Source organism: Podarcis bocagei (assembly GCF_964188305.1).
Source record: "Podarcis bocagei genome assembly, chromosome: 13".
NCBI lineage: Eukaryota > Metazoa > Chordata > Lepidosauria > Squamata > Lacertidae > Podarcis > Podarcis bocagei.
This window is the reverse complement of record NC_138138.1, coordinates 46,541,308-46,569,244: the sequence shown is the minus strand read 5'-3', so window position 1 is coordinate 46,569,244 and position 27,937 is coordinate 46,541,308. Positions and strand designations below refer to the sequence as shown.

General features: G+C 45.6%; 1 protein-coding gene across 3 annotated transcripts; it reads left to right on the top strand.

Moving 5' to 3' along the window:
* Positions 1–506: 506 nt before the first annotated feature.
* LOC308572129 (alpha-N-acetylneuraminide alpha-2,8-sialyltransferase-like) lies at positions 507–27,171 on the top strand. 3 transcript variants are annotated; one of them, XM_081168031.1, is made up of 8 exons: positions 507–977; positions 8,857–9,103; positions 11,814–11,891; positions 13,583–13,735; positions 16,043–16,187; positions 19,805–19,917; positions 24,014–24,100; positions 26,471–27,171. In XM_081168031.1, the coding sequence occupies exons 2-8, from the start codon at positions 9,003–9,005 to the stop codon at positions 26,931–26,933; spliced, it is 1,140 nt and encodes a 379-aa protein (XP_081024157.1). In that variant the 5' UTR covers positions 507–977; positions 8,857–9,002; the 3' UTR covers positions 26,934–27,171. The 3 variants fall into 3 exon arrangements, with proteins under 3 accessions (XP_081024157.1, XP_081024159.1, XP_081024158.1); XM_081168033.1 differs by lacking the exon at positions 507–977 and adding an exon at positions 2,499–3,072; XM_081168032.1 differs by lacking the exon at positions 507–977 and having other exon boundaries at positions 8,674–9,103.
* The last annotated feature ends 766 nt before the right edge of the window (positions 27,172–27,937 follow it).

The following is a 27,937-nucleotide window of genomic DNA, read 5'->3' as shown; positions in this document are numbered from 1 at the left end:
CTAGACTGCTCTGGACACCCCATGAGATTCATCTGCCGTAACAGAAGAGTCAAGGCCTTAGTAGATGCAAGTGATTTTATCCTCAAATTGCTTTGTAAACAAGTCACAGTGAGCTACCATTGGTTCTATCACCTCCTTTGGGCCAACCTGTAAAACACCACGTGCAACCCGGAAAAGCTCTGCCGGATGACATAATGTGGATTCAATGGAGGCAGCAAAGTACAGTGGTACCTCGGGTTACATACGCTTCAGGTTACATACGCTTCAGGTCACAGACTCCGCTAACCCAGAAATAGTGCTTCAGGTTAAGAACTTTGCTTCAGGATGAGAACAGAAATTGCACTCCGGCGGCGCGGCAGCAGCAGGAGGCCCCATTAGGTAAAGTGGTGCTTCAGGTTAAGAACAATTTCAGGTTAAGTACGGACCTCTGGAACGAATTAAGTATTTAACCTGAGGTACCACTGTATGCCTTCTTTGTTGCCTTCACTGCCAGTAGATGGGCTCAATAATGAGCCCTTACCAGTGTTCGGTTGAATTCATTCAGATCTTTCCTCCACTGAAGATGGCGACAGGCCAGGCAGCCAGCTCCAAAGCTCCACAGATTTTAATCGAGATTTAATTGATTTTAACTCGTTTTAAACCAAGTATTTTATTAACTATCAACTGTTCAACCGTCAGCCTGGAAGCTTGAGAGCAGAAGAATGTGGAGTTGTGAGATAAGCAATAATTAACAAACTTGGAGCTTATCTGTTCTGCCAGCATCCCATTTATCAAGTGGAAGCCCGGAAGGTGGCTGAATAGGACACTGTAACTATTGAGATTTTAACCTTAGGCTTTTGAACTTAAACTGCCATCCAGAGGCAAGAAAAGAATCCAGAAAAGTCCCAGTAATGATACTGGGGCCTAATAAATCCAGTAAGGAGGAGAAACAGATAAGAATGGACTCCTATCTCCCCACCATAAGGACAACGCCAAACGTGAGTAATGGAATAACAGCTGCAGGATGCCCTCCACTTGCCTTCAAGCCGTTTCCTGGCTTGTTTTCTTCCCCTAAGCTATGGAGTATATCAGGGGGCCAATCGGACTCCACAAAGTGGGAGAAGGCGCTCATGGGCGATCGTGTCTATAGGTAAAGGGACCCCTGACCATTAGGTCCAGTCGTGGCCGACTCTGGGGTTGCGGAGCTCATCTCGCTTTATTGGCCGAGGGAGCCGGTGTACAGCTTCTGGGTCATGTGGCCAGCATGACTAAGCCGCTTCTGGCGAACCAGAGCAGCGCATGGAAATGCCGTTTACCTTCCCGTCGGAGTGGTACCTATTTATCTACTTGCACTTTGACATGCTTTTGAACTGCTAGGCTGGCAGGAGCAGGGACCAAGCAACGGGAGCTCACCCCATTGCAGGGATTCGAACCGCTGACCTTCTGATCGGCAAGTCCTAGGCTCTGTGGTTTAACCCACAGCGCCACCCACATAGCCTGAGCCATTTGGCTGTTCCAGAGGTTGTCCGGGGCTTCAACAGGAACACCACTCATTTCAGCCAGAAAAACCCCCAGAGCCATTTGGAATCCCACTAAATCCATCAGCCTCTGAGGGTGGACCTTCCTAATTCGTCCCCCGCCTCTGTGGAGGGGAAATGTTGCTGACATCCTAAATCTCAACAGGACCATGACAAGGGACTGATGTCAATGTCCCCCACCTTCACATCACCCTCTTCCTGCCCAGTCGAGAAAACGAGGTCCAGAGTGTGGCCTGCATGTGCGTTGGGCCGGTGACATTGTTAATGGAGAAATCCGAGGGCTCCCTTGGGCAAAAACAACCAACCAGGATAACTTGGAGCAAAACAGCAGCCTGTAGGCTTGGCCTTTATTGAATACTGTCGCGACAGGACTCCCACCCACAACAAGATGAAGCAAAATGGAAGCCCAGAACAAAAGAAGACCCCAACTTTTATTAGTTACTAATCCCCCAAACTACACCCCTAAGACTACATCACAACTACATCAGAAAAAGGAGGGGTTGAGGGAGGAGTTGTGGTGGTAACCTGAGTGTCCTGTCACCTGGCTGGTTCCTCCTTTCCCCCCTCCCCATGAGTGCTTTCCAGGTGACAAAGGGGAGCTTGCAGTTTCCTGCCCCCAGAGGGAAGAGCTGATCATTGTCCTTTGTTCCAGTCTGTGCTGAATCCACTCCCATATGCAAGTTCTTTGTGATCTTGATGGTCTTCTGTCTAGGACCATCAGGGTTGGCATAGCAACTGGGCAGGGCTCCTGTGGAAGTGCTGGTATGCTCAAGGGATTATGGCTGGCCTGTATCAAACCTTCCCCATTTTGTAGTCCTTCCTTCATGGAGTAAAAAAAAGTGGAACAGTGCAGGTCCGATGTATGGTTGATTTTCTATGAATTTATAACAGAAGCGTAGCGTATGTAGTGTGTGTGTGTGTGTGTGTGTGTGAAGTTTGTACAAACTGAATGATTGGGGGGGGGGCGTTTCCTGCGACAACACGTTGGGACAGTCCCATGCTTGTCATGGCGGCCATGAAGTCCTTGAGGCATCCCAGAACCAGCTGCCTCTGAATGCTACTTGTTGGAAACCTCAAGAGGAGAGAGTTCTGCTTGCAAGCTTCCCACGGTCATCTGGTTGGCCAGTGTGAGAACAGGAAGCTGGACTGAGCCATTTTGGGATGGCTGTTAATAGTGTGCTATTCCTTTGTACTGCTGCACCCAGGGCATATAATAACACCATTTAGGGGTGGAGCTTAAATTGCCCTTCCAGTCTTGTCCAATGGATGAGCAGGGCGAAGCGAAATGTCGTTAGGAAGTGGAGGCATCATTCGGTTTTATTTGTAAATTATTAACCTGACACACCCAAAGTCTGAATTAGGAGATGCGTCTGAATTAGGGTGGCTTTACCTTGGGTTCTGAATACGTGGTCTGTGCAGAAGAGGGATGGGGAGGAGAAACTAGCCCTTAATAATCTAATGCTGGATTTTGATGAACAAATAGGCTTCAACAACCTTCACTTGAGGAGCCAAAGGAGACTGCCCACCGCAAGCTGCCAATCTGCTGACCTTTAAGGTACGTTCTAACTTTTGATTTTCCTTGTGGTTTCTAGGAGGTTAGAAACTTGGTGTCTATTCCCTGCCCAGGGACTTTTACAAAGGTCTTCAAAACAGCCTGTCCCTTTTCCTTCAAAGCTTGATTTAAAGGAGGGCGGAAAGAGGCTTCAAATTCTTCACCCAGGACCCACCCTCGTGTTTCTCTTTCAAGCGTCCAAGTTTTGAAAGAGAAACGAGTGGTGTGTTTGGTTTGAAGGTGTTTGGTTTGAAGGTGGACCAGAGCTGTATCTAAGGAACAGCCAGGACTTTTATCCTCCTGCCCCACAACTGTATGATGTCAGGTGTGGGGCAGGTGGGAGTGGCTTCCCAAAAATGTCTTGGTGGACCATGTTTGAGCTGTGGGCTGGAGGTTGTCCCCCCTGCCCCGTTGTACAGGGAATTGTGCTCTCCTCTGTCCGAGTGTTTGATACAAACCACAATAGTGAGCTCTGCGTACATCCTCGATGAAATTTGCAAACTTTGGAATGCCTTGCTAACTTTATGCAAATGTTCTAGTAAAGGTGTCCAAAGGTGAAGCGTGAAAATGAATTCAGATGATTCAGTTTTCCTGCAGAAGATTATCAGCCCGTCGTCTCCATTTTCAGTTTCATCACAGGAAATATGACCAAGTGCTTTGGCATAATTTTATTGTGACTGCTGAATGTTTAGGATTTTTTGACTCAAGAGGCAATAACTTTTAGCACTGCCCTTTTTTTGAAGAAGAAGCTGCAAAACAAAAAAACAAACAAAGAAAGCACATTTATTGTGGCAAAAATAAAAATAAAAATTCACTGCATCCAGCCCCAAGACAGCTGCGGTTCATTCAACTAGATATAGAGAATGTTCAGCGCATGGAATAAATTTTGCAAACTTGTTCCTTTCCATAATTTTTTTGTTGAATACCATTATACCTTCCAGGTACATCGGCTGCATTATCATAGGATTGTCTGAAATCTATCTCAAGTTCACTGTAGTAGTATCAGCTCAGCCATACTTTCACGGCAGTTTAAAAAGACTCAGAAGGTGTTTAGCTGGTAATCCATCACGAGGGAGAAACATATCTAACAACAATAGTAAATTGATCAACGTGGTAAACATCAGGTTGAATCAACTGCTAAACTAAAATAATCTCAGTACTGCTTCTCGTTAACTGAATAACCCCTTCACATATGGTTTTAGAAAAGTTTGATGGTTGACCAGAGCCTTTACCACCATAGTGATTTATGTGAAAACACAGGAAGGGATCAAATTTGGCAATTGGTTCAAGCAATCCAAGACAGTTACCATTGCTTAGTGACAAAATGTTTTCATTTGTTGCTGTTTAGTTGTCTTAGTTGTGTTCGACTCTCTGTGAGCAAGATAAGTGTGATGTTGATTGTCGAATCCAATAGAAGCTAAAGCTGTAGTCGTGGTAGTCTGGTTAGAGAAAAGCTTGCACACAAAACCATAGATTTTTCCTTTGCGGGAGAATACACAAGCCATTCTCGAGGGAAGGTTTCTCCAGTTACTTTGGTGGAATGAAATAAATTCTTTGAGCAGAACTGGGCTTGGTTTTCGTATGTTTGCTTTGAAGTGGTAAAAAGACCTTCCCAATGCTGACATTCTGAGGGACCTTTCTCAATCCAGAATGATATTTCCTTGTTATTCAATGTGGCCCATAAACCTACATCACTCTCGTCTCTGAAATAACTAGTACCATGAACAATTAGTATTTTTGTAACTACGATGCTAGAGTTTTTGCAGAGATCGTTTGCTGTTTTTCCCAATTCTTTAAGGTGCTAATGAGCTTGAACTGCTTCTTTTGATGCAACTATTTCGTGGCATGTTCCTTCATGCCTTCTGTTAATATTTGCCTGTGGGTTCTGCCACGTCATTGTCAATTTCTCCAGAGGATTTTGTACTTGTAGTGATATTTACTGTGGTACCTCGGGTTACATACACTTCAGGTTACATACGCTTCAGGTTACAGACTCCGTTAACCCAGAAATAGTGCTTCAAGTTAAGAACTTTGCTTCAGGATGAGAACAGAAATTGTGCTCTGGCGGCGCGGCGGCAGCAGGAGGCCCCATTAGCTAAAGTGGTGCTTCAGGTTAAGAACAGTTTCAGGTTAAGTACGGACCTCCGGAACGAATTAAGTACTTAACCCAAGGTACCACTGTACTGACAAGAGTGCTCCTTGAAAATTTTGGGAGGCTGCATTCTGTATATAAACTGGTTTGTTCTTCAGTGTGCATGACTGCCAAGTATAGTCTACTTGATTTTCTTCTGCTTATAATTACAGTTGTTCTGTATCTGAGGGCTGTTTCTGCCTGTGGTGCAAAGCCCTTTAAACATTTTGAGTACAGTGCTACCTTGGTTTAAGAACAGCTTAGTTTATGAACAACTTGGATTAAGAACGCGGTCAACCCAGAAGTAGGTGTTTTGGTTTGTGAACTTTGCCTTGGAAGCAGAACATGTTGAGTGTATTCCATTTGTAAATTGAGTCCCCGGCTGCTATGGGAAAGCAGGCCTTGGTTCAAGAACGCTTTGGTTTAAGAATGGACTTCCGGAACGGATTAAGTTCGTAAATCAAGGTACCACTGTATCTCCTTCTGTTCTTTTTGTCGCTTTTGTTTACTAGCACCACTTTCATATCGCTTACTCATTGCTATTTTTGCAAAAAGTCAAAGTGAAATATTATTGTGATTCACAGTGATATTCTCACTTGTTCTCAAAACACACACTAGAATGATAAGACGGTGGTCTGAACACCTGTAATGCTTCGCAGATGACTTTATCATTTGATTCTGAGTAGCTTCAAAACCTCCACATACAGTAAGTACACACTTGTGTAACTGTCGGAGAGTAAGGTTACCATAAACATTAGGAAGAACTTCCTGACAGTAAGAGCTGTTTGACAGTGGAATTTGCTGCCAAGGAGTGTGGTGGAGTCTCCTTCTTTGGAGGTCTTTAAGCAGAGGCTTGACAACTATATGTCAGGAGTGCTCTGATGGTGTTTCCTGCTTGGCAGGGGGTTGGACTCAATGGCCCTTGTGGTCTTTTCCAACTCTATGATTCTATGATACTATATTTTTTTCAATGAATCCAGGGACACTTTTCAACTTCAGTTGAAGGGGATGGATTTTGTCAGAGGACTGATTTGTAAATCCAGGGACTGTCCCTGGGAAACAGGGACGTCTGGTGACCTTATTGTAGAGCCACAGACTTATGCATCATGTTTTAATGTTACTAAGCTACTGGGCCGAGGCAGATTCAACTTGCAAGAAAGGAGATGCTGACTAAACATAAGGAAGAACTTTATGACAGTGTAATAAACAAAATCTGCCCTTATTCCCTTATAGGGGACACAAGAGCCCTTATAGAGTCCGTTGTAGGTTCTCCATCGGTCGGAGGAAATAACAGAGGCCAACCAGAGAATATTGAGAAGCAAAGCAGCTCGTAAGCCTGATCTTTATTGAACTGTTGCAAGAGGGTGCTCCCCTCACACACAGGAAAGCAGGAGGACCCAGAACCAAGGTGTGCCTGCCCTTATATAGACATTTTAAATTTCCTGCCCTGGAGCTCAAGACCACCCCTCCATACATCATACCTACATGACAGATAAGGTAGTCTACAACAGAAATTTGAATCACCTATATCAGACACCTCTTAGCTGACAAAGAGCCCGAAATTAACAGGTCCGTGGCAAAGTACTGTTACATTGCAACAAGAATAAGACAAGCAATGATGTCTACAAAGGAGTCCAAACTGTAAACATCGAAGGAACGATATTAAACAGTAGCGACTCCTGAATTGAATTTTTAAAAAAACTTAAAACTTGAAACCTGGTCATAAATATAAGCACCAACTCTGAGAATTGGCCATATTTTTACTGCTACTTCTAGCACAATATTACTCTTAATGTTATATTTTATAAATTGTTTCCTGGTCATTGACCGTATTAAAGATATTTGACTTGATTTGAGAAATTTGAATGTTGTTGTTTTTCCTGTCTGCCAGGTTATCTGATTGCCTTTCCTGGTAGTCTGGCCATTCCTTTGAGATGGTGATTACCCAATTCATGAGACAATGGGAAGGCTCCCCCACCCCCTCCCTCCTTGCAGAGAAAACATTTGGTCAGTTGGGGAGTCAAAATGGTTTCAGGGCGGTCCTCCTGTGCTGCTCCATATCTATGTACGTGCTTGGTTGGTACATTCAGGAACATTTATTATACATAGAAGACCTTATTTTTTTTATTTCAACAGTAAGAGCCGATCGACAGTGGAACAGTCTCCCTTGGGAGGTTGTGGGCTCTCCTTCCTTGGAGGTTTTTAAGCAGAGTTCAGATGGACATCTGTCATGGATGCTTTAGCTGAGATTCCTGCATTGCAAGGGGTTTGATGTCTTCTTTGGGAGAAGACATTTGCAGGCAGCTGCCCAGTGAGTGAGCCTCCTTTGACCGCATTAACAGTAATTGGAAGGCCATCCTGGACCACTTTGTGAAGGACAGCAATGCTCTGTGTGTGCCACACATTACCCAGGTGCTGCAGAATTGAGGGTGGGGATGCCTGGGGAAGCAACGGGGAAGGTGATGGAAACTCAGTGAGGGTAGCCCTTTTGATCTGCAGGAAGAAGGTCCCGGGTTCAGCCCAACGCAGCTGCCTTAGGTGACAGGGGATGGGAGAGGTCTTTCTCACTTTGCTTGAGACTCTGCTTGAGATTCAAGGCAGCTTCCTAGACTGTCTTTAGCTGTGATTCCTGCATCGCATGGGATTGGACTAGGTGACCCTTTGGACCCATCCAGCTCTGCAGTTCTATGATTCTAGATAGTAAAATCTGCCTGTTTGTTTTTTTTAATGACAAGAGGCCGTTGTTGTTGTTTAGTCGTTTAGTCATGTCCAACTCTTCGTGACCCCATGGACCAGAGCATGCCAGGCACTCCTGTCTTCCACTGCCTCCTGCAGTTTGGTCAAAGTCATGATGGTAGCTTCAAGAACACCATCTAACCATCTCGTCCTCTGTCGTCCCCTTCTCCTTGTGCCCTCCATCTTTCTGAACATCAGGGTCTTTTCCAGGGAGTCTTCTCTTCTCATGAGGTGGCCAAAGTATTGGAGCCTCAGCTTCACGATCTGTCCTTCCAGTGAGCACTCAGGGCTGATTTCCTTGAGAATGGATGGGTTTGATCTTCTTGCAGTCCATGGGACTCTCAAGAGTCTCCTCCAGCACCATAATTCAAAAGCATCAATTCTTCAGCGATCAGCCTTCTTTATGGTCCAGCTCTCACTTCCATACATCACTACTGGGAAAACCATAGCTTTTAGTATACGGACCTTTGTTGGCAAGGGGATGTCTCTGCTTTTCAAGATGCTGCCTAGAGGCTGAGTCTCCTCTAAATTATGAGGCCCTGGGCTGCAGCCCACTCAGCCCATATGTAAATCTGACACTGTCTACTCCTTATACCAACGAAAGTTGTTGTGACCATTGTGCGCACTCTGAAATGTGTGATATTTCCTGAGGGCAAAACCACACTTACAGGATGACTGAACGATAAAGGTGGAGCTGCTTACTGAAAGAGATTTATTGAGCCCAATCAGACGTGAGTAACGTTTTAACTGAGCTGTTTAAGCAGATATTTATCTACCAGCCTGTCTTCTGGTTTATATTATCCTTTTGCTTAATTTTGTTTACACATCAACACTGATGCAGCTTATTTTAGATACGTATATGCTGAATATAATACAACACTGTTCTTATATTCTTTTTATTGCCTTTGCATTTGCTTCAGGTGTTTCTCGCATTTCTTGTTCCTCATCCTGATGCGTTTTGACGCCTACCTCGGCAGCAGCTGTTCAGGGCACACCTGACGAAGCAGCAGACTCCAGATGAACCCGGGCGACAAACGGTTCTGGTCTCGACTTGTCTTTCTGTAACATGTCCTTCAATTTATGGCTTCGGAAGCAGAGCTTAGCGCTGACCGTCTGCGTGGTTTTCCTTGTTAGTCTTACTCTTTCGCTGCTACAGAGGGCAACCAGGTGAGTTATCTGGGTTCTTTGGGAAGGTGGGCTGGGAAGGGCATAGTTTTGAGTGCTTTTTTGAAATGTCAAACAGTATCAGAGATAGCCAGGCCGCCTGAGACATCCACCAAGGCAAGCACCCCCATATATACCGTATTTTTCGCTTTATAAGACGCACCACAAGACACACCTAGTTTTTGGAGGAGGAAAACAAGAAAAAAAAATATTCTGAATCTCAGAAGCCAGAACAGCAAGAGGGATTGCTGCGCAGTGAAAGCAGCAATCCCTCTTGCTGTTCTGGCTTCTGGGATAGCTGCACAGCCTGCATTCGCACAATAAGACGCACACAGATTTCCCCTTACTTTTTAGGAGGGAAAAAGTGAGTCTTATAGAGCAAAAAATACGGTATATAAAGTAAAGGTAAAGGGACCCCTGACCATTAGGTCCAGTCGTGACTGACTCTGGGGTTGCGGCGTTCATCTTGCTTTATTGGCCGAGGGAGCTAGCATACAGCTTCCGGGTCATGTGGCCAGCATGACTAAGCCGCTTCTGGCGAACCAGAGCAGCACACGGAAATGCCGTTTACCTTCCTGCTGGAGCCGTACCTATTTATCTACTTGCACTTTTGATGTGCTTTCGAACTGCTAGGTTGGCAGGAGCAGGGACCCAGCAACGGGAGCTCCCCCCATGGCAGGGATTCAAACCACCGACCTTCTGATCGGCAAGTCCTAGGCTCTGGTTTAACCCACAGCGCCACCCACCCACCCATATGTTATAGTGTGTTATAAGAAAACAAACTGCTTTTTTCCCTTATGGGGTACCCAAGAGCCTGTATAGAGTCCTTATGTAGGTTCCCTATCAGTAGGAGAACACAACAGAGGCCAACCAGAGATTTTTGAGAAGTGAAGCAGCTAGTAAGCCTGATCTTTATTAAGCTGTTGCAACAGGGTGCTCATCCCCCCGTGCAGGAGGGAGGAGGAACCCAGAACATTGGTGTGCAAGCTCTTATATAGACTTTTGAAATTGCCACCCTGTAGCTCAAGGCCACCCCGCAATACATCATACATGCATCACTGAAAGGGCGGTCTACAGCAGAAAACCTGTCTGCCAGGATACCTGATAATGGTCACTGGTTGCTTTTACCTGGGCATCCTGGCCATTCTTTTGTGATGGTAAATACTTAGTTCCTGAATCTCTTACGCATATTGATAGTGTGCTCAGTTTAACAGATATTTGTAGGTGTAAGCCCCTACAGACCAAAGACAATTGGAAAGCTTTTCCCATTTCCTTCCTCCTTGCAGAGAAATATTTGAGGTTGTTACGGAAAAATCCCGGGTGCGGAGTTGCCCTGCCACCCAGCTCGTCGGACTAAGTCCGCGGGTCCTAGCGGAAAAAATAAGTTCAGCCGGACACAGGAGCAAGATACGGAGATCTGAGATTTATTGCGCAACAGGTTCAAGACGAGATTGAACCCCGAGAGTGGGGCGACATAAACTTTTAAAAGTTCCCTCCGAGTCCCACAATACAGTGCAAGAAACGTCACGAATACATTATGGGAAGGTTGGGTTTCACGGGTTGCATCATGAATATATTACATACATCACGAATATATTACAGAAAGGTGGGATTACACTGATTAACATTTTAAGGAAGGGAGGGGGTATATGCAGAGTGAGAGATATGCATAGACAAACATTTCCTGAGTACCGGTGGTGGCAAGACAATAGTCCAGAGATATGCATCGTCTGCCACCTGGCATTGCCCGGGGGAAGGGTTTGGCAGGACGATCTGACAGGATTAGGAAGTTCCTGTGTACGTGACCTGCCGTTTCGGGGATTATGGAAGTAGGGGTAGCATCATGGAGTCCAGAGGGAACTGAGTTGAACGACGCTAAGATTGTGAAAATCGGAGTTTTGGTTGATTTTATATTAATTTCCAAAGTTTCAGTGCTTTGCCGGCCAAGTATACATTGAAGATCGAAGCGGAAATGAAATGGATACACTGTATCCCGACTTTGACAGTTTTACGAGGTCCGTGGTTTCGGTTCCATTGTTCTCGCAGTGGGGGCCGTCAGCAACTTGTCAGGAGGTTAAATGAGGCGTGCAGGAGCTCTCTGAGCTAGCTTCTGCAGGGTGAATGCATGGTTGTGATTGGCTAAAACACAGCCATTTTAGTGAATGGGGATACAATATGACACGGTCTACTCACGTTAGAAATAGAGCGAGAGGGAGGCTTAAGAAAGATGGGCTTATTTCGCCCGTATAGAGATAGGGAAAAGCCTTTTATTCATAAGGTCAGGGGTATAGTGTGGTGCTTGTGCAACGGTGTGGGGCTGGGGGTTCTGGCCAGAGCTGGGCACTGTCGAGGTCATTGCCTCGGACCCCTTTGGTAGGTGGCGGGGGGGGCAAGGAAATGTACCCCCCCTCTCTTTCCGTATCAGAGGTCAATTTGGGAGAGTCAAAATGGCTTCAGAATTGTTCTGTACTATTTCAGACACGTGGTTTATGTATGTGTTTGCCTTATACATTTATAAGCATTTATTTTATATCTTAGACCTTATAATTCCTTTAACAAGAGGACAACCTGTAGACAATCAGCTCTGAGAGCCTTCTTAAAAAAACTTGAGCTGTTTTAACAAGGAAGTGCAAATGGGCTTCAGCAGAGTCTGTAGCAACCACAAGCTCTGAAATTAATCCCAGCGCTGTGTGTGGTTCTCCCCCCCCCACAGAGAGAAGACTACATTAGGACAATTATCAAAGTGCCGGGAATTGAATCGGTTATTTGAAGTAAGGGAATTCTCTCAGAGGTGAGTCTTTCTGGTTGGACTGGCAGGCCTCACTGTTGGGCAGAGAGAAGCAGCTGATTTGGGGTGTCATGGAAAGGCAGAAAATCTTTAGTTCTGTCTGGCGCATCAACTTGAGGCGCGCCTACTGAGGGGGTCAAAGGTGTCAATTTGCATTTCTTAGTACAGAAAGTATCGATCAGATGTGTAGAGATCTTTCCTATTCTGCTTAATTCAAGAGGGCTCTGGAAGCTTCTCTGTGTGAAAGAAACAAGCAGAAGGTTCAAGATGTTTGAGTTATTCCTTCAGAGAAGCTGGCTTAAACTGGTTCTCTTATCTGACTATAATAGTAAGGTCAGAAGGACCCTGGGTTTCACTTTCTCTTTCTATCTCTTTTCCTTCTGGTATGGTATTCTGTACATAGTAGGTATGCTTAGTGTTAAGGTTTAGACTCACTGTAAGTTGTTGTAAGTTTAAGTTGTTATGGTGAAATCTGGGTGCGAGGCTGCTCCGCCACCCATCTCGTCGGACTAAGTCCGCGGGTCCCTGTGGAGGAAAATGAGCTCAGCCGGAGACAGGAGCAAGCTGCAGAAGATCCAAGTTTATTGCGCAACAGGTTCAAGGCGAGATTGAACAACGAGAAAGGGGTGACATGAACTTTTAAAACTTCCCTCCATGTCCCAGAATACAGTGCAAAATACATCCCAGTTACATCATGAATACATTAAGAAGAGGTTGGGTTACACAGACTACATCATGAATACATTAAGAAGAGGTTGGGCCACACAGGATTAACATATGGAGGAGGGAGGGGGAATATGCAGAGCTGGAGATATGCGCAGATAAGCACATCCTGAGTACCGGTGATGAGAAGACAATAGTCCATGTATGCATAGTCTGCCACCTGGCATTGCCCGGAGGAAAGGCTTGGCAGAGTGATTTGACAGGATTAGGGTCTTCCTGAGAGTACGTGACACCTTGCTTGAGGGATTATGGAGGACAGGGGAGGTGTCATGGAGTCCTAGATAAATTGAACAAATTGGCACATTGATTTTCTATGAATTTTATGGATTTTAGTCCCTTTTGACATTGACAATTGGACTCGGAAATAAATGGATATATTGTAGCGAAGAAGAAGGTGAAGAAGACATGCCCCCCCCCCTCCATATCAAAGTTAAGTTTGCTGCAACTGGATTTCTTATGGACAGTGCCAGTCCTGAATGTATTGGATTTGTGACCATTCTGCTCATTTGCCTTCAGTAGCAGTAAAGCTCTGCTGGATGAAATACAATTGCCTCTGGTCTATTTTGAGGGGGGAAGCCTGCAACGTGTTTAAGTTTTTACTCTGCTAACCATACGTAGGAGTTCTGCTCTGGACCATTTTGAGTAGAATTCCACGACAAAAAGCATCTCGGCCCCCCTCTATATTTGCTTGAGACATCACACCCCGGGCCTCCACAATCTTGGGGCACCTCTCTGTTGTGAGATCTGTTATTGCCAAATTTCTTTACTTCCCTGAAGAAGCATGACTTCCAGCCCCCGGGGCCTCTTGTGGAGGAAGCAAACAAAGAAGTAGGGCCTCAGAAGATGATCCTGGGGTCCACTTAGGTTCATACGGAAAAAGGGATGAACTCTGAAACTAGTCGTTGGTAATCTCTCTCTCTCTCTCTCTCTCTCTCTCTCTCTCTCTCTCTCTCTCTCTCTCTTACTGGCAGTGCTCAATTCAGCAAGACAGCCAGCGATGAGAAGCGGGTTCGTGTTGTCAAAACGTGGAAACTTCCTCAAAAAGATAAGGGCATTCTGGAACATGTGCTACTCACTCAGGAGTGCCCTTGGGAACCCAATCCTGCAGCAATGGCCCAATACAGGTAAAGCCATCCACTCACCTGTTTGGAGAGACACCTGGAAAGACAGACAGCAATGGTTGTATATGCCGTTGTTAGACCCGCCAGCCAGAAGCATTAGCAGCAGCTCCCAGACCAACCCCACAAAGCTCCACATGGAGCATGTTACAGTAATCCAGACTCAAAGGTTACCGGTGTTCTAGACAGAGGTTTGGGAGAGAGATCCTTACTCACTCGTAGCAGAGTTAGGCACAATGGTGATTGCTCCAAGCACATTTAAACTTGGTTAGATTTTTCACCTGCCCCCTATCCTTTGAACAAACATTCTGCATGAAAATACCTAGGCTAGAATAAATCACATAGATTACTCACAGCATTTCTAGAAGCTACATTAAACAAGTCTTCTATCTGTTTATGGTAAAACAAAGATGAAAAAGGTTCCAAAAGACTTTAAAAGAAAAGTACTTTGTTTCTGCACAAAAAGTCTCATGCAATCTTTGGGTTAGCAAAGATGCAGGCTGTAAAATCTCCCTTTCGGGGAAATTCAGTTCAATTGGGTTGTTGTTGTTTTTTTGCTGTTGGGGGCCTTAGGCACACGGCTCCTTCTTTGCTTGTTCCAGAAAGCATGAAGAGAAAAGGGAAGAATGGGAGGGAAGAAACAAAAGGCTTCAGGGAGCCTGCTAAGCTCTACCCCCACTGGCTATCTGAGCTCAGGTTAACTCCTTCATGCACGGAAGTGTGAGTCAGTAACTGTATATTACAACAAGTGCCTCGACTACCGTAGACAAACTAGCGTCCTCTCCAAGAATGGACAAAGCTGGTAACAACAACAACAACAATTTTATTATTTACACCCCACCCATCTGGCTGGGTTTCCCCAGCAACTCTGGGCGGCTGCCAACATCAGAAGAAGAAGAAGAAGAAGAAGAAACTTCAAACATTAAAAACTTCCCTAAACATGGCTGCCTTCAGATGTCTTCTAAAAATCAGATAGTTGTTTATTACCTTGACATCTGATGGAAGGGCGTTCCACAGGGTGGGCGCCACTACCGAGAAGGCCGTCTGACTGGTTCCCTGTAACCTCACTTCTCACACTGAGGGAACCGCCAGAAGGCTCTTGGAGCTGGACCTCAGTGTCCGGGCAGAACGATGGGGGTGGAGACGCTCCTTCAGGTATACTGGGCCGAGGCCATTTCACGCTTTAAAGGTCAGCACCAGTACTTTGAATTGTGCTTGGAAACATACTGGGAGCCAATGTAGGTCTTTTAGGACCAGTGTTATATAGTCTCAGCGGCCACTCCCAGTCACCAGTCTAGCTACCGCATTCTGGATTAGTTGTAGTTTCCGGGTCACCTTCAAAGGTAGCCCCACGTAGACCGCATTGCAGTAGTCCAAGTGGGAGATAACCAGAGCATGCACCACTCTGGCAAGACAGTCCACGGGCAGGTAGGGTGTCAGCTGGCATACCAGATGGAGCTGGTAGTCAGCTGCCTTGGACACAGAATTGACCTGCGCCTCCATGGACAGCTGGTAAAAGTGGCACACCTAGTCGCTGAGGTCACTTAACATAAAACCATCAGAAGAGATCAGGCCAAAGACTCATCTAATCCAGGTCCCTGTTCTCAGAGTGAACCAACCCAATGCCTGTGGGAAGCCTGCAAACAGAATCCTCTTGTGATCCTCAGTAACTAGTGTTCAGAGGCAGAGAACTCCAGGGATGGAGCCGGACTACAGATCTTCAGAAGGAAGGCAACACCATCCTGAGCACGCAGAGTCCAAAAATGATCTCAGAAAGGGTTTGAAACCGGGATATTAAAAATATCCTTTGTACCTTCAGATTCTCTAATTTTTGTTTGTTTAGCAAGAGGCAGGCATCTCAGTTCCTCTATGTCGTCTATATCTCTGGAATCTCTGGTATGTTTCCCAGTTCCTCTCCCACAAGCAGGGCTGTATAGTTGCTTAGTCATTTCTCTCTTCATGCAACCGCCCCAGTTTCAAGGTTAATGGTTGTCTCCCCGATAGAAAAAGGCATCCTCCTACTTACTAATTTAAAACTAAGACTAAAAACTAAAAACTAAAGTTAAAAGTTAAAAGGTTAAAAGGTTTCTATGCTCATTAAAACAATGTTAAAAGATAAATCAGGGAGCTCACACTCACGCTGACTAAGTGCCGTTCGCCATCTTGGAAAGTTGCCCCCTTGATGAGGCTTAGAGTGACTTCATCTCTTTGTATGGGGCAACCCCCTGCCCCACCTGCCACAAAGGGCTTAGGGGAAGCGTAAGTTATTTCCTTCACATCGTCACCCTAATCCACCTCTTCTCCCATTTGCAGGGCAGAACTGGGCCAATGTTGCAATGCTTCCTTCTCAGTAGTCTTGACCAAGGAAAACACCCCGCTAGGATCAAGCATCACCTTTGACGGAATGAAAGGAAAGGCGTTTCCGGCGAGCGCTAAGCTGGTGGATTTGCTGCCAGAGGTGTGTATGGGGGTATTTGGGATGGGGTAAAGAGCCACAACCCAGAGTACATGCCGGTACAGTGGTGCCTCGCAAAACGAAAAGAATCTGTTCTGTGATTCTCTTCGTCTAGCGGTTTTTTCATCTTGCGAAGCAAGCCCTTTGAAGGATTAGCGCTATTAGCGCTATTAGCGGCTTTTAGAGGCTTTAAGCGGCTTATCTGCTGATCGGATCAGCTTAGAAAAAGGGGGGGGGAACCAGCAGGAACTCGCAAGACATTGTTGTCTTGCGAAGCAAGCCCATAGGAGATTCGTTTTGCGAAGCACCTCCAAAACGGAAAACTCTTTCGTCTAGCAAGTTTTCCGTCTTGCGAGGCATTCATCTTGCGGGGCACCACTGTACAGAAGGTTCAATCCTTGGTCTCTCTCGTTTAAACTGGGCAGGGGAACCTTTGGCTCACAGGTCTCCCCTGGCCTGCCTGGCCTCCCCTTGCGGTCCATCCCAACCTGCCCTAAATACCTGATGCCACCTATGAACCCTGTTTTTGTGGGCTCATTTCTAGTTAATACATCCTGGGGATGTGCAAAATATTCTTGCAGTGATGCACTCAACCACTTGCTCATTAGACCCCAGCCAGATAGGTGGGGCATAAATAAAATATAATAATAATTGAGGCTGCATTTTAATGTTGTATTTTTAATCTTGTTTTTTAAGTTGTGTTTCAATCAACCTGCTTTTATTATTGCTTGTTAGCTGCCCTGAGCCTGGTCTTGCTGGGGAATCATAGAATCATAGAATCATAGAGTTGGAAGAGACCACAAGGGCCATCGAGTCCAACCCCCTGCCAAGCAGGAAACACCATCAGAGCACTCCTGACATATGGTTTGCCAAGCCTCTGCTTAAAGACCTCCAAAGTAGGAGACTCCACCACACTCCTTGGCAGCAAATTCCACTGTCGAACAGCTCTTACTGTCAGGAAGTTCTTCCTAATGCTTAGGTGGAATCTTCTTTCTTGTAGTTTGGATCCATTGCTCCGTGTCCGCTTCTCTGGAGCAGCAGAAAACAACCTTTCTCCCTCCTCTATGTGACATCCTTTTATATATTTGAACATGGCTATCATATCACCCCTTAACCTCCTCTTCTCCAGGCTAAACATGCCCAGCTCCCTTAGCCGTTCCTCATAAGGCATCGTTTCCAGGCCTTTGACCATTTTGGTTGCCCTCCTCTGGACACGTTCCAGTTTGTCAGTGTCCTTCTTGAATTGTGGTGCCCAGAACTGGACACAGTACTCCAGGTGTGGTCTGACCAGAGCAGAATACAGTGGCACTATTACTTCCCTTGATCTAGATGCTATACTCCTATTGATGCAGCCCAGAATTGCATTGGCTTTTTTAGCTGCCGCGTCACACTGTTGGCTCATGTCAAGTTTGTGGTCAACCAAGACTCCTAGATCCTTTTCACATGTACTGCTCTCAAGCCAGGTGTCCCCCATCTTGTATTTGTGCCTCTCATTTTTTTTGCCCAAGTGCAATACTTTACATTTCTCCCTGTTAAAATTCATCTTGTTTGTTTTTGCCCAGTTCTCTAATCTGTCAAGGTCGTTTTGAAGTGTGATCCTGTCCTCTGGGGTGTTAGCCACCCCTCCCAGTTTGGTGTCATCTGCAAATTTGATCAGGATGCCCTTGAGTCCATCATCCAAGTCGTTGATAAAGATGTTGAATAAGACCGGGCCCAAGACAGAACCCTGTGGCACCCCACTAGTCACTCTTCTCCAGGATGAAGAGGAACCATTGATGAGCACCCTTTGGGTTCGGTCAGTCAGCCAGTTACAAATCCACTGAGTGGTAGCATAGTCAAGACCGCATTTTACCAGCTTCTTTACAAGAATATCATGGGGCACCTTGTCAAATGCCTTGCTGAAATCAAGGTAGGCTACATCCACTGCGTTCCCTTCATCTACCAGGCTTGTAATTCTGTCAAAAAACGGGATCAGGTTAGTCTGACATGACTTATTTTTCAGAAATCCATGCTGACTATTGGTGATCACAGCATTCCTTTCTAGGTGCTCACAGACTGTTTGCTTAATGATCTGCTCCAGAATCTTCCCTGCTATTGATGTCAGACTGACTGGGCGGTAATTATTTGGGTCCTCTCTTTCCCCCTTTTTGAAAATAGGGACATTTGCCCTCCTCCAGTCTGCCGGGACTTCGCCTGTTCTCCAGGAATTCTCAAAGATGACTGCCAGTGGTTCTGAGATCACATCTGCCAGTTCTTTTAATACTCTTGGATGCAGTTCATCTGGCCCTGGAGACTTGAATACATCTAAACTAGCCAAGTATTCTTGTACTATCTCCTTAGTTATTCTGGGCTGTGTTTCCTTTGCTGAATCATTTGCTCCAAATTCTTCAGGTCGGGCATTGTTTTCTTTATCGGAGAAGACTGAGGCAAAGAAGGCATTGAGGAGTTCAGCCCTTTCTGTGTCCCCTGTTTGCATTTCACCATCTTCTCCTCTGAGTGACTCCACTGTTTCTTTGTTCTTCCTTTTGCTACGAACATACCCATAAAAGCCTTTTTTGTTGCTTTTAACCTCTCTAGCAAGCCTGAGTTCATTCTGTGCTTTAGCTTTTCTGACTTTGTGTCTACACGTGCTGGCTATTTGTTTGAATTCCTCTTTGGTGGTTTCCCCCCTTTTCCATTTTTTGTACACATCCTTTTTTAATCTTAATTCAGTTAAAAGTTCTTTAGATAGCCACCTTGGCTTCTTTAGGCACCTTCCATGTTTCCGTCTCATTGGTATTGCCTGACGTTGTGCTTTTACTATCTCCCTCTTAACAAACTCCCAGCCATCATGAACTCCCTTTCCTTTTAGTATTGCTGTCCATGGGATCTTACCCAGCACTTCCCTAAGTTTTATGAAGTCGGCTTTCTTAAAGTCAAGAAATTGAGTCCTAGTATGCTTGGCTGCTCCTTTCCGCTGTATAGTAAACTTCAGAAGAGCATGATCACTCGCGCCTAATGATCCTTCCACATCTACCCCACTAACCAGGTCATCAACATTGGTTAGGACCAAATCTAAAATGGCTGTTCCTCTTGTTGCTTCTCCCACTTTTTTTGGTGGGGGTGGGGGCATTTGCACCGAAAATGCCCGCTGCAATCTTGCGTGAAAAAACGGGCTGTCCATTTTTTGACCCAGGGGCACTTGGCAGGTATGCTACAATCTGGGTTTAGACCTGGTTTTGGAACGGAGCCTTTAGTGTCCTCAACCTAGTCCTGTGGAACTCTCTGCCACGAGAGATTCACCAAGTGAATTATGTGTCAACTTTTAAATGCCTGCTGGAAACTTTTCTGTTCTGCTAGGCCTATGCAGGAAATTCAGAGTGCATCCACCCATAATGGTTAATGGATGTTTGCTTTTAGTTTTTAACTTTTTATGACATTATTGTTTGGCTTTACGCTTTTATATTATTGTAAAATGCTGTGATATATTTTTATGACACAGCGTCCTATCAATATTTTTATACATGAAAATGATTTCCCACCCCTGAGTTAAAGGGTAACAGAATCCTGGTGATCTAAGCCAATATTTCTTTTGTATGTTTTTATTAAGATTATTTCTCTCCTGCACTCCCAAAATCTAGAGGTCACCCTTCCCAGACTCCCAGTATAGGCACTGTGCTGTAGTGGGCAATGGTGGGATTCTACGAAACAGCAGCTGTGGTCAGGAGATTGACCGGGCAGATCTAGTAATCAGGTAACTTATTTCTTCTTCCTTTTGAGGGAAACTGGTGGCACTGCAAACTGGTGGGAATCACAAATAATATGGGGTCCTTTTACAATGTTTATTCCCAGGTGGCCTTGGTTTTTTTTTTTGTTTTGTTTTACTCAGAAGTAAGTAACATTCTGCAAAAACCCTACTTCTCCTTGCAACTAGCCTTTCAACTGGCAGTTTCCCAATTATTTTAAAAGAGCATTTGGGCCGAGTGGTAAAATTCATGCTTTCCATACGGAATGTCCCAGGTTCAGCCCCTGCTATTTTCAGTTTTAAAGCATAGCTGTCAACCGTCCCTTATTTGGCGGGAAAGTCCCTTATCCCAGCCCCGTGTCCCGCTGCTGTCCCTTATTGATGATGTCCCTTAAATTTCCCGGGTTTCAAAGGAAGCAGCTCCTCTCCCTCCCTCCCTGCTGGCCAGGGAGGAGGGAGGCTCCAACTGTGTTGCTTGGCTGCGTTGCTCACCCAATAAGGAGTCTGAGAACGACTGGGGGGTGGAGCTTGCATGCCTTGTGCCGATCAAATCGGCCGCGTTGCCTGGGGACTCGCCTTTGCTCAGCACTTCCCAGCGGAGAGGTGACAGTGGTTTTCCTTGCTGCATCCCCTTTGCTGGGTTACTGCGCTGTGGGAACCACCGCTTGAGGCTTCGTTTGGCTGCTGGCTGGGCTTTCTGCCTTTGGCTTGGAGGGGCTCAGGAGTTGAACATACCTGTGCTTGGAAAATCCCTTATTTTGGCTGCTGATCCTTTATTTTCGAGGCTGCTGGTCCCTTATTTTCAAACCTGTAACTTGGCAGCTATGTTTTAAAGGCAATGGGAAAGATCCACCCATGCCTGAGATTGTGGAAAGCTGCTGCCAGTCCGAGTAGACATTATTGAGCTAGATAGACAGGTGGTTGGCCCTGGTTTAAGGGGGCTCCCTATGTTTCTAATATTGGAAGCAGACTAATGCTGAGCCCATGTATGTAGCCCAGTGTCATCAACACTGACCGGCAGCACACCTCCAAGGTCTTGGGCAGAGTTCTGCTCCTTGAATCTTCTTGTTCCTGTTCACTTGTGGTCTTTGCATTCCTAAATTCACCGTTCATTAGTTAGTAATGTCTCTTGCAGGAGCTAAACCTTTCATTATTGGCTTCTTCTTTCCCTCCAGAGCAATTGCTCATTTAAATACACTTAAAAAGTAGACAACAAAGGAGCAATTGGCTGCAAAGAGGAAAGCACCGAGTCAGAGAGAGAGAGAGGGAGAGGGAGAGAGGGAGAGAGAGAGAAACGTACCTCATAGAACAGAACTGCCAGTTTAGCAGCTGATTTAGGAATGCTGCAGTCAGTGAACAGGAAGCAACTAAATACAAAGGTAGAAGCTCCATTAAAAGAGGGAAGCTGTTAAAGAAACGGTAGATTGGGAAAACATCAATACTACTGTGTGAGTCTACACTGGACGGCCTGAAACTGCTGTTGGGGGGACTTCCGGGATAGCGCGAACGGGTAATGGCGGATTTCCTCCGAGCTCCGGAGGGAATCGGCTCCGTCGAGGACGGGTCTTGCCGTGCCGGCGACACGGGGACCCTTAAAAACCGCAGGCGCGGAAGCCTGCGGACTTCGTGACTCGGTGGGCACCTTAAGCGCCCTCCCCGACCCGCGAAGAGCCTTTTTAAAGGCTGCGGAGTGGACTGGGGGGTGGCGTGGTGCTGAGAGTCCATCGCTACCTCGGCGGAGCGAAGCCGCGAGCCAGGACCGAAGAGCGCTATCTTTCTTCCTGAAATTGGATTGGAAAATGAAACCCGTGAGTAGAAGGAAATTTCGGCACTAAAAGACTTTATTTTTGAATTTAAGTACGATCGGGGGGACGTGTTAAAAAGGAAGTCCACACTCCCCCCCCCACTAAAAGATCTAAAGCAAAGAGAGATCACTAGGTCGGAAAAGACGCTGGTGTTTAAATAGACAACTTTCATAAATTGGACTAAGAAGTATTTGCGCTGGAGAGGAAGAGAGAGGAATTTCAGAGGTCTTCTTTTTGGGTCGACCCCCCCCCCCCTAGACCCGGGAAGTGCCCTGTGTGTGAGCCCGAGAAAAAGAACAAGGAGTTTGACAGCTGTCAAAAGAGCTATCAAACGGGAGACTAAAGATTGGAACTGTGTTAACAATATCTTTTTGGATTAAAAGTGCTACATTAAAAGTGAACTGATTGGAAACAAGGTGACTGTGAACAACAAAGTAACGGACTGTTGGAAAGGAATTGATGGAAATCCCCCTGGAGGGAACTAAAGACATTGCAATGGCTGCAGAAGGAAAAGTATGGGCGGAGATAGAAAGAATGCTTTGTCTTGTGGGAATTCTACAAGAGCACAGTACTCTTATGAGCGAACAATTGATGACCTTCAATCTTGAACTAAACAACTCTGTTGTTGACACAAAGGGGATGGAAAAAAACTCTGCAGCTGCAGAAGAAAAGATAACTTTGGAGCTGGGGGAAAAAGAAGAAGAGAGAGGAGAGGAAAAGCAAGTGGAAAAAACCAACCAAGAGCCTGCAACCTTTGGAAACAAGGGGAGTAAAGAAGATGACCAGTGGATTACAAATCTGCAGAAGGAGAGAAAGATAAAGGAAGAAGCCCCTGGAATAATTCGAATATTGGATTATAAAAAAACAGACATTTATGATCGGGACTTCTTCTTTAGGTTGGAGTTTGGGAGATTGATTGATCCTGGCCAGAAATTGCTCTTGGTTGACCTGGAAAGAGGGAAATATGAGGGGTGGATGGTAGAACCCCCTCGAGAAGAGAAGGTCAACAAAATGGACTGCCAACAAAACTGGTGGAGAGAGACCAACTGGGGCTTAAGGGCCTCGGATGTGAGAAATCCGGGCTAAAATGGTTTCTTTTCTTTAAGGACATTGGTTTGGGAAGGGACGGAAACCGGGGAAGGGGGGAGGGGAGAGTAGAGTAGTGAAAATCTGAGATTCAGAATGGGAATATATGATTTTTGGTTTAACATTTTAAGGAGGGAATTTGTGGGAGAGAATTTAGGCCGACTCTAGAGAAAGTACTTAATGTATAAAGCTGGATAAGCAAAATTGGGCCAAAAAAAGTAATAAACTTTAAGAAAAGACAAGAATAACATTTAAGAGACGGGAGAAAATAATTTGCTGAGACAATTAAGGAAATTGGAAGGTGGAAAGGGGGGTGTGGGGAAGTCAAGGAAAGAAGGGAATGAAAGTAAATTTATGAAATTATATGTGTTTTATTGTGTCTTTCTATGTTTGTATGTCTATTAAAATGTGAAAACCCAATAAAAATTTTATAAAAAAAAAAATATGAAACTGCTGTTGGGTTTTAAGAAAAGGGGGAAAAGATATATAATTAAATGAAAAGGATGTTTAAAATAAGGTTTGTAAAGAAAATCAGAAGCTTTTTGGGAATTATAGGGACAGAACTACCTAAAATGCATAGAAACTTATTCATGTATGCGACTACAGCGGCAAGAATGTGACTTGCCTAAAAATGGAAAGAAGCAGCAGCCCCAGCAAAGGAAGAATGGATACAAAAACTTATGGAATATGCAGAAATGGTGGAAGTTACTGGAAGAATAAGAAATCAAGATAACAAACTTTTTATAAAAGAATGGAAATGGTTTATTGAATATTTACAGATAAATTGTAAACAGATAAAAACATTGGCAGGATCATTGTAATAACCTGCAGTTTCATAAGAGTATATATTTAAAGAAGATGAATAAATGAACAAATTGAGTTAATTTGGATATGCAGAATATTTTTTTTTTAAAAAAAATCAGGATCCGCAGAAAGTGGGGGAAGGAAGTCAAGTTTTGAAATGTCAAAATGATTGTAAAATCAGTGAAATGTGTAAATTTGAAAGGTATAAATAAAAAATTTTAAAAAGGAAAAAAAGAAACCTCCACAAATCAGGCCTGAAAAATAGATGCAGGGATAGCATGCAGAGCCCTGGAATGTGATGTGTTGGCAGTTTTGTTGCCTAGATTCTCCATGAAGCCTGTCTGAATGAGGATTTCCCAACGGTTGCACGAGAGCTGATTCTGTTTTTCCACTTTCTCCCTCTGATCCAGGTTCAACCTACCTCCCATGAATTTCTCTGAAGACGTGGGAACCAAGTCAGACCTGGTGACTTTAAACCCCAGCATCCTTAATGAAAAGTAAGGGAAAGATCCGAGAATGCGCTGGCTGTCTCATAATTTAAGCCATGGGTAGGCAAACTGAGGCCCGGGGGCCGGATCCGGCCCAGTCTAAGTCCAGCCTGTGGTGGTCCGGGAATCAGCGTGTTTTTACATGAGTAGAATGTGTCCTTTTAATTAAAATGCATCTCTGGGTTATTTGTGGGGCATAGGAATTTGTTCATTTCCACCCTGCACCCCCCAAAAAATATAGTCTGCCCCCCCACAAGGTCTGAGGGACAGTGGACCGGCCCACTTCTGAAAAAGTTTGCTGACCCCTGATTTAAGCAGTTGTAGGAAGCAGTAACAAAGCTGCACCCAGCGGCCAGTGCTTCCTGCTCTGCATGCAGCAGGTCCTGGGTTCAATCCCTGGCATCTCCAGGTAGGGGTGGCAGGGGCTCCTCCCTAAAACCCTGGAGAGCCCCTGCCAATCAGTGCAGGCATTACTAAGCTAGAGAGGCCAATGGTTTGACACGGTGCTCCTGTGTATTTAAGATTTGTTGTTAAATACATCATTTGCGGGTGGCGCTGTGGGATAAACCGCAGAGCCTAGGGCTTGCTGATCAGAAGGTCAGTGGTTCGAATCCCCGTGAGGGGGTGAGCTCCCGTTGCTCGGTCCCTGCTCCTGCCAACCTAGCAGTTCAAAAGCACGTCAGAGAGCAAGTAGATAAATAGGGATCGCACCGGCGGGAAGGTAAATGGTGTTTCCGTGCACTGCTCTGGTTCACCAGAAGTGGCTTAGTCATGCTGGCCACATGACCCAGAAGCTGTACGCCGGCTCCCTCGGCCAATAAAGCGAGATGAGCGGCACAACCCCAGAGTTGACCACGACTGGACCGAATGGTCATGGGTCCCTTTACCTAGGTGTATGAAAACATGCTTTATCCTGTGTAAACATTTCAAATACTTCATGAAACCCAAAGGATAATTATGGCCCTGCTCACACACCACACATGAAAAACACACCGCTCCCCACAAAGGATCCTGGGAGCTGTAGTTTGCTAAGGGTGCTAGGAATTGTAGTCCCAGCAAAGAAAGAATGGATACAGAAACTTATGGAATATGCAGAAATGGCGAAACATACGGAAGAATAAGAAATCAAGATAACAAATCTTTTACAAAAGAATGGAAATGGCTTATTGCATATTTACAGATAAACTATAAACAGATAAAAACATTGGCAGGATCATTGTAATAACCTGCAGGGGATAAGAGTACATATTTAAAGAAGCTGAACAAATGAACAAATTGAGTTAATTTGGATATGCAGAATATATTAAAAATAAATTCAAGGAACTGCAGGAAGAGTGGGAAGGAAGTCAAGTTTTGAAATGCCAAAATGGTTGTACAATTAGTGCAATGTATAAACTTGAAAAGTATGAATGAATGAATGGTGCTGGGAATTGTGCTGTGTGAGAGATAAACTACAGTTAGAGGATTTGTGGGAGGCTGCATGCTTTAAATGTGCCTTAGGGCAGATCAACCCCGTATGTGCACATCAAGTGCACATTTAAAGCCCACGACTTCCCCCAAAGAACCCTGGGAACTGTAGTATCCCTCTCGCACAGCTACAGTTCACAGTTGTTGTTGTTCACTCGTTTAGTCGTGTCCGACTCTTTGTGACCCCATGGACCAGAGCACGCCAGGCACTCCTGTCTTCCACTGCCTCCCGCAGTTTGGTCAAACTCATGCTGGTAGCTTCGAGAACACTCTCCAACCATCTCTTCCTCTGTCGTCCCCTTCTCCTTGTGCCCTCCATCAGGGTCTTTTCCAGGGAGTCTTCTCTTCTCATGAGGTGGCCAAAGTCTTGGAGCCTCAGCTTCAGGATCTGTCCTTCCAGTGAGCACTCAGGGCTGATTTCTTTCAGAATGGATACGTTTGATCTTCTTGCAGTTCACAGTACCTGTTATGTACTGAAGTTCTCACCCTGGGCCAGCAGGGGGATACTGTAGATAGTTCAGGTCCACATATGCAAATAAGGGGTCAAAAGTGACGTTCAGTGATTGGATAGTTACAGAAAATGGTTACTGTTGCGTTCTAGTGGAGCTCTATATAAGCAGGCTGGCTGAACCCTTCAGTTCAGTTCTGTTCTGGCCTGGGAATAAACAAGAGCTGTTTGAAGAATCGCTGTGTCGTCTGATGTGTTCACCCACAACTTAACAGTACCCATCACAAACTACCGTTCTCGGGATTCTTTAAATGTTTGGTGCCCCCACAGCTCCAATCTATGTTGCAGTCCAGGAGGTACTGATGAGATCAGTCAGTTTAGAAACTGCAGATAGGATGAAATTTTCTCCTCCAGGCTTAGAAGAACGTGGCTTGATTGTTTTGTTCCTTCCCCATCTCCTGCAGCTTCCAAAGGCTGTCGGACCGCCGGAAGCCTTTTGCCGATTCCCTGCGCCTTTATGGGGGCGCTTTCTTCCTCATTCCTGCCTTCTCCTTCGTGGGACACACCGATGTCAGCTACCGTGCCCTGTATACCATGGAGGACTTTGGCTTGGCTCAGCGAGCTCTCTTCCTGAACCCCCATTACCTGGCCCCACTGGGTAGCTACTGGAAGTCGAGGGGCTTAGGTCCCAAACGCCTCTCTTCCGGCTTCATGTTCACCAGTATGGCTCTGGAGTTGTGCGAGCGCATCACTCTCTATGGATTCTGGCCTTTCCAACATGACCTGGAGAACCAGCCCATTCTCCACCATTACTACGACAACAGGCTGCCCAAGCAGGGGGTTCACGAGATGCCAAGCGAGTTTTCCCGATATCTAGACATGTACGCCCAGGGGGTGCTGCACTTACGGCTTGGCAAGTGTCCATGAGAGGGGAGCTTCCGCCTGAATGGGCAAGGGGGTGATCGGGTGTCTCCTGAGCCGTGGAAGAACGGGCGGCACAAATAATGGCACCAGGTTGCAATGCTCAGCGAAGCCGGAAGGCAGCAGTGCAGACCACCCAAAGGAGTGTTTTGTCGACACAATCGAAGGCCGCTCATTCAAATCGGAAGACCTTTCCCACCCCCCGGATGTCTTAAGGAACACGAGTGAAATTCCTCTAAGAACAGGAGGCTCGTCTGTGTCCCAGGATTGGTAGACTGAGCGATAGAGTGTGGTTAGAGTGTGGCGCTGATAATGCCAAGGTCATAAGTTTGATTCCCCTATGGGACTCCTCCCTACTTCTGCATTGCTGGGGGTTGTGCTAGATCAGGCATCCCCAGCCTGCAGCCCTCCAGATGTTTTGGCCTACAACTCCCATGATCCCTAGCGAACTGGACCAGTGGTCAGGGATGATGGGAATTGTAGTCCAAAACTGTAGGAATGAAAAATCACGGGAGACGAGAGAGGCAGGTGCAACATGAGACGTCTGTCAGGGCGGGCCTTGGGAGCCTCTTTTATTGAATATTGCAAGCATTGCCACAGGTGGGCCTGTGGCTGATTGGTTACAAGGCGGGGATTACATGTGAGAGGTGGGATTTACATATGATCATTTATCACTGATACATTAAAGGCTGAGAATCGGAGCTAGAACTAGACAGGCATGAAGCCTCCTAATTAAATTGTAACTAGAGATTAATATGGCACAAACAATTACTAATGATTGATCATAACATGAAACAATATAACAATCAAGTTCTGTAGATGTGGTCAGCTAGGCATGAAGAGCAGGTTCGTACAGTGTGTGCAAAAGCAGGGAAAAGCCTACAAGCAAGACTTCTCAGAATGCAAGAGAAAGGAAGCAAGAGAAAAGAAGCAAGGCTTCCCCATAATGCAGCAGTTATGGGCAGAAGGAGAACCAACAGCTATGTGCAGAAAGAGGACTTCCCTTTACA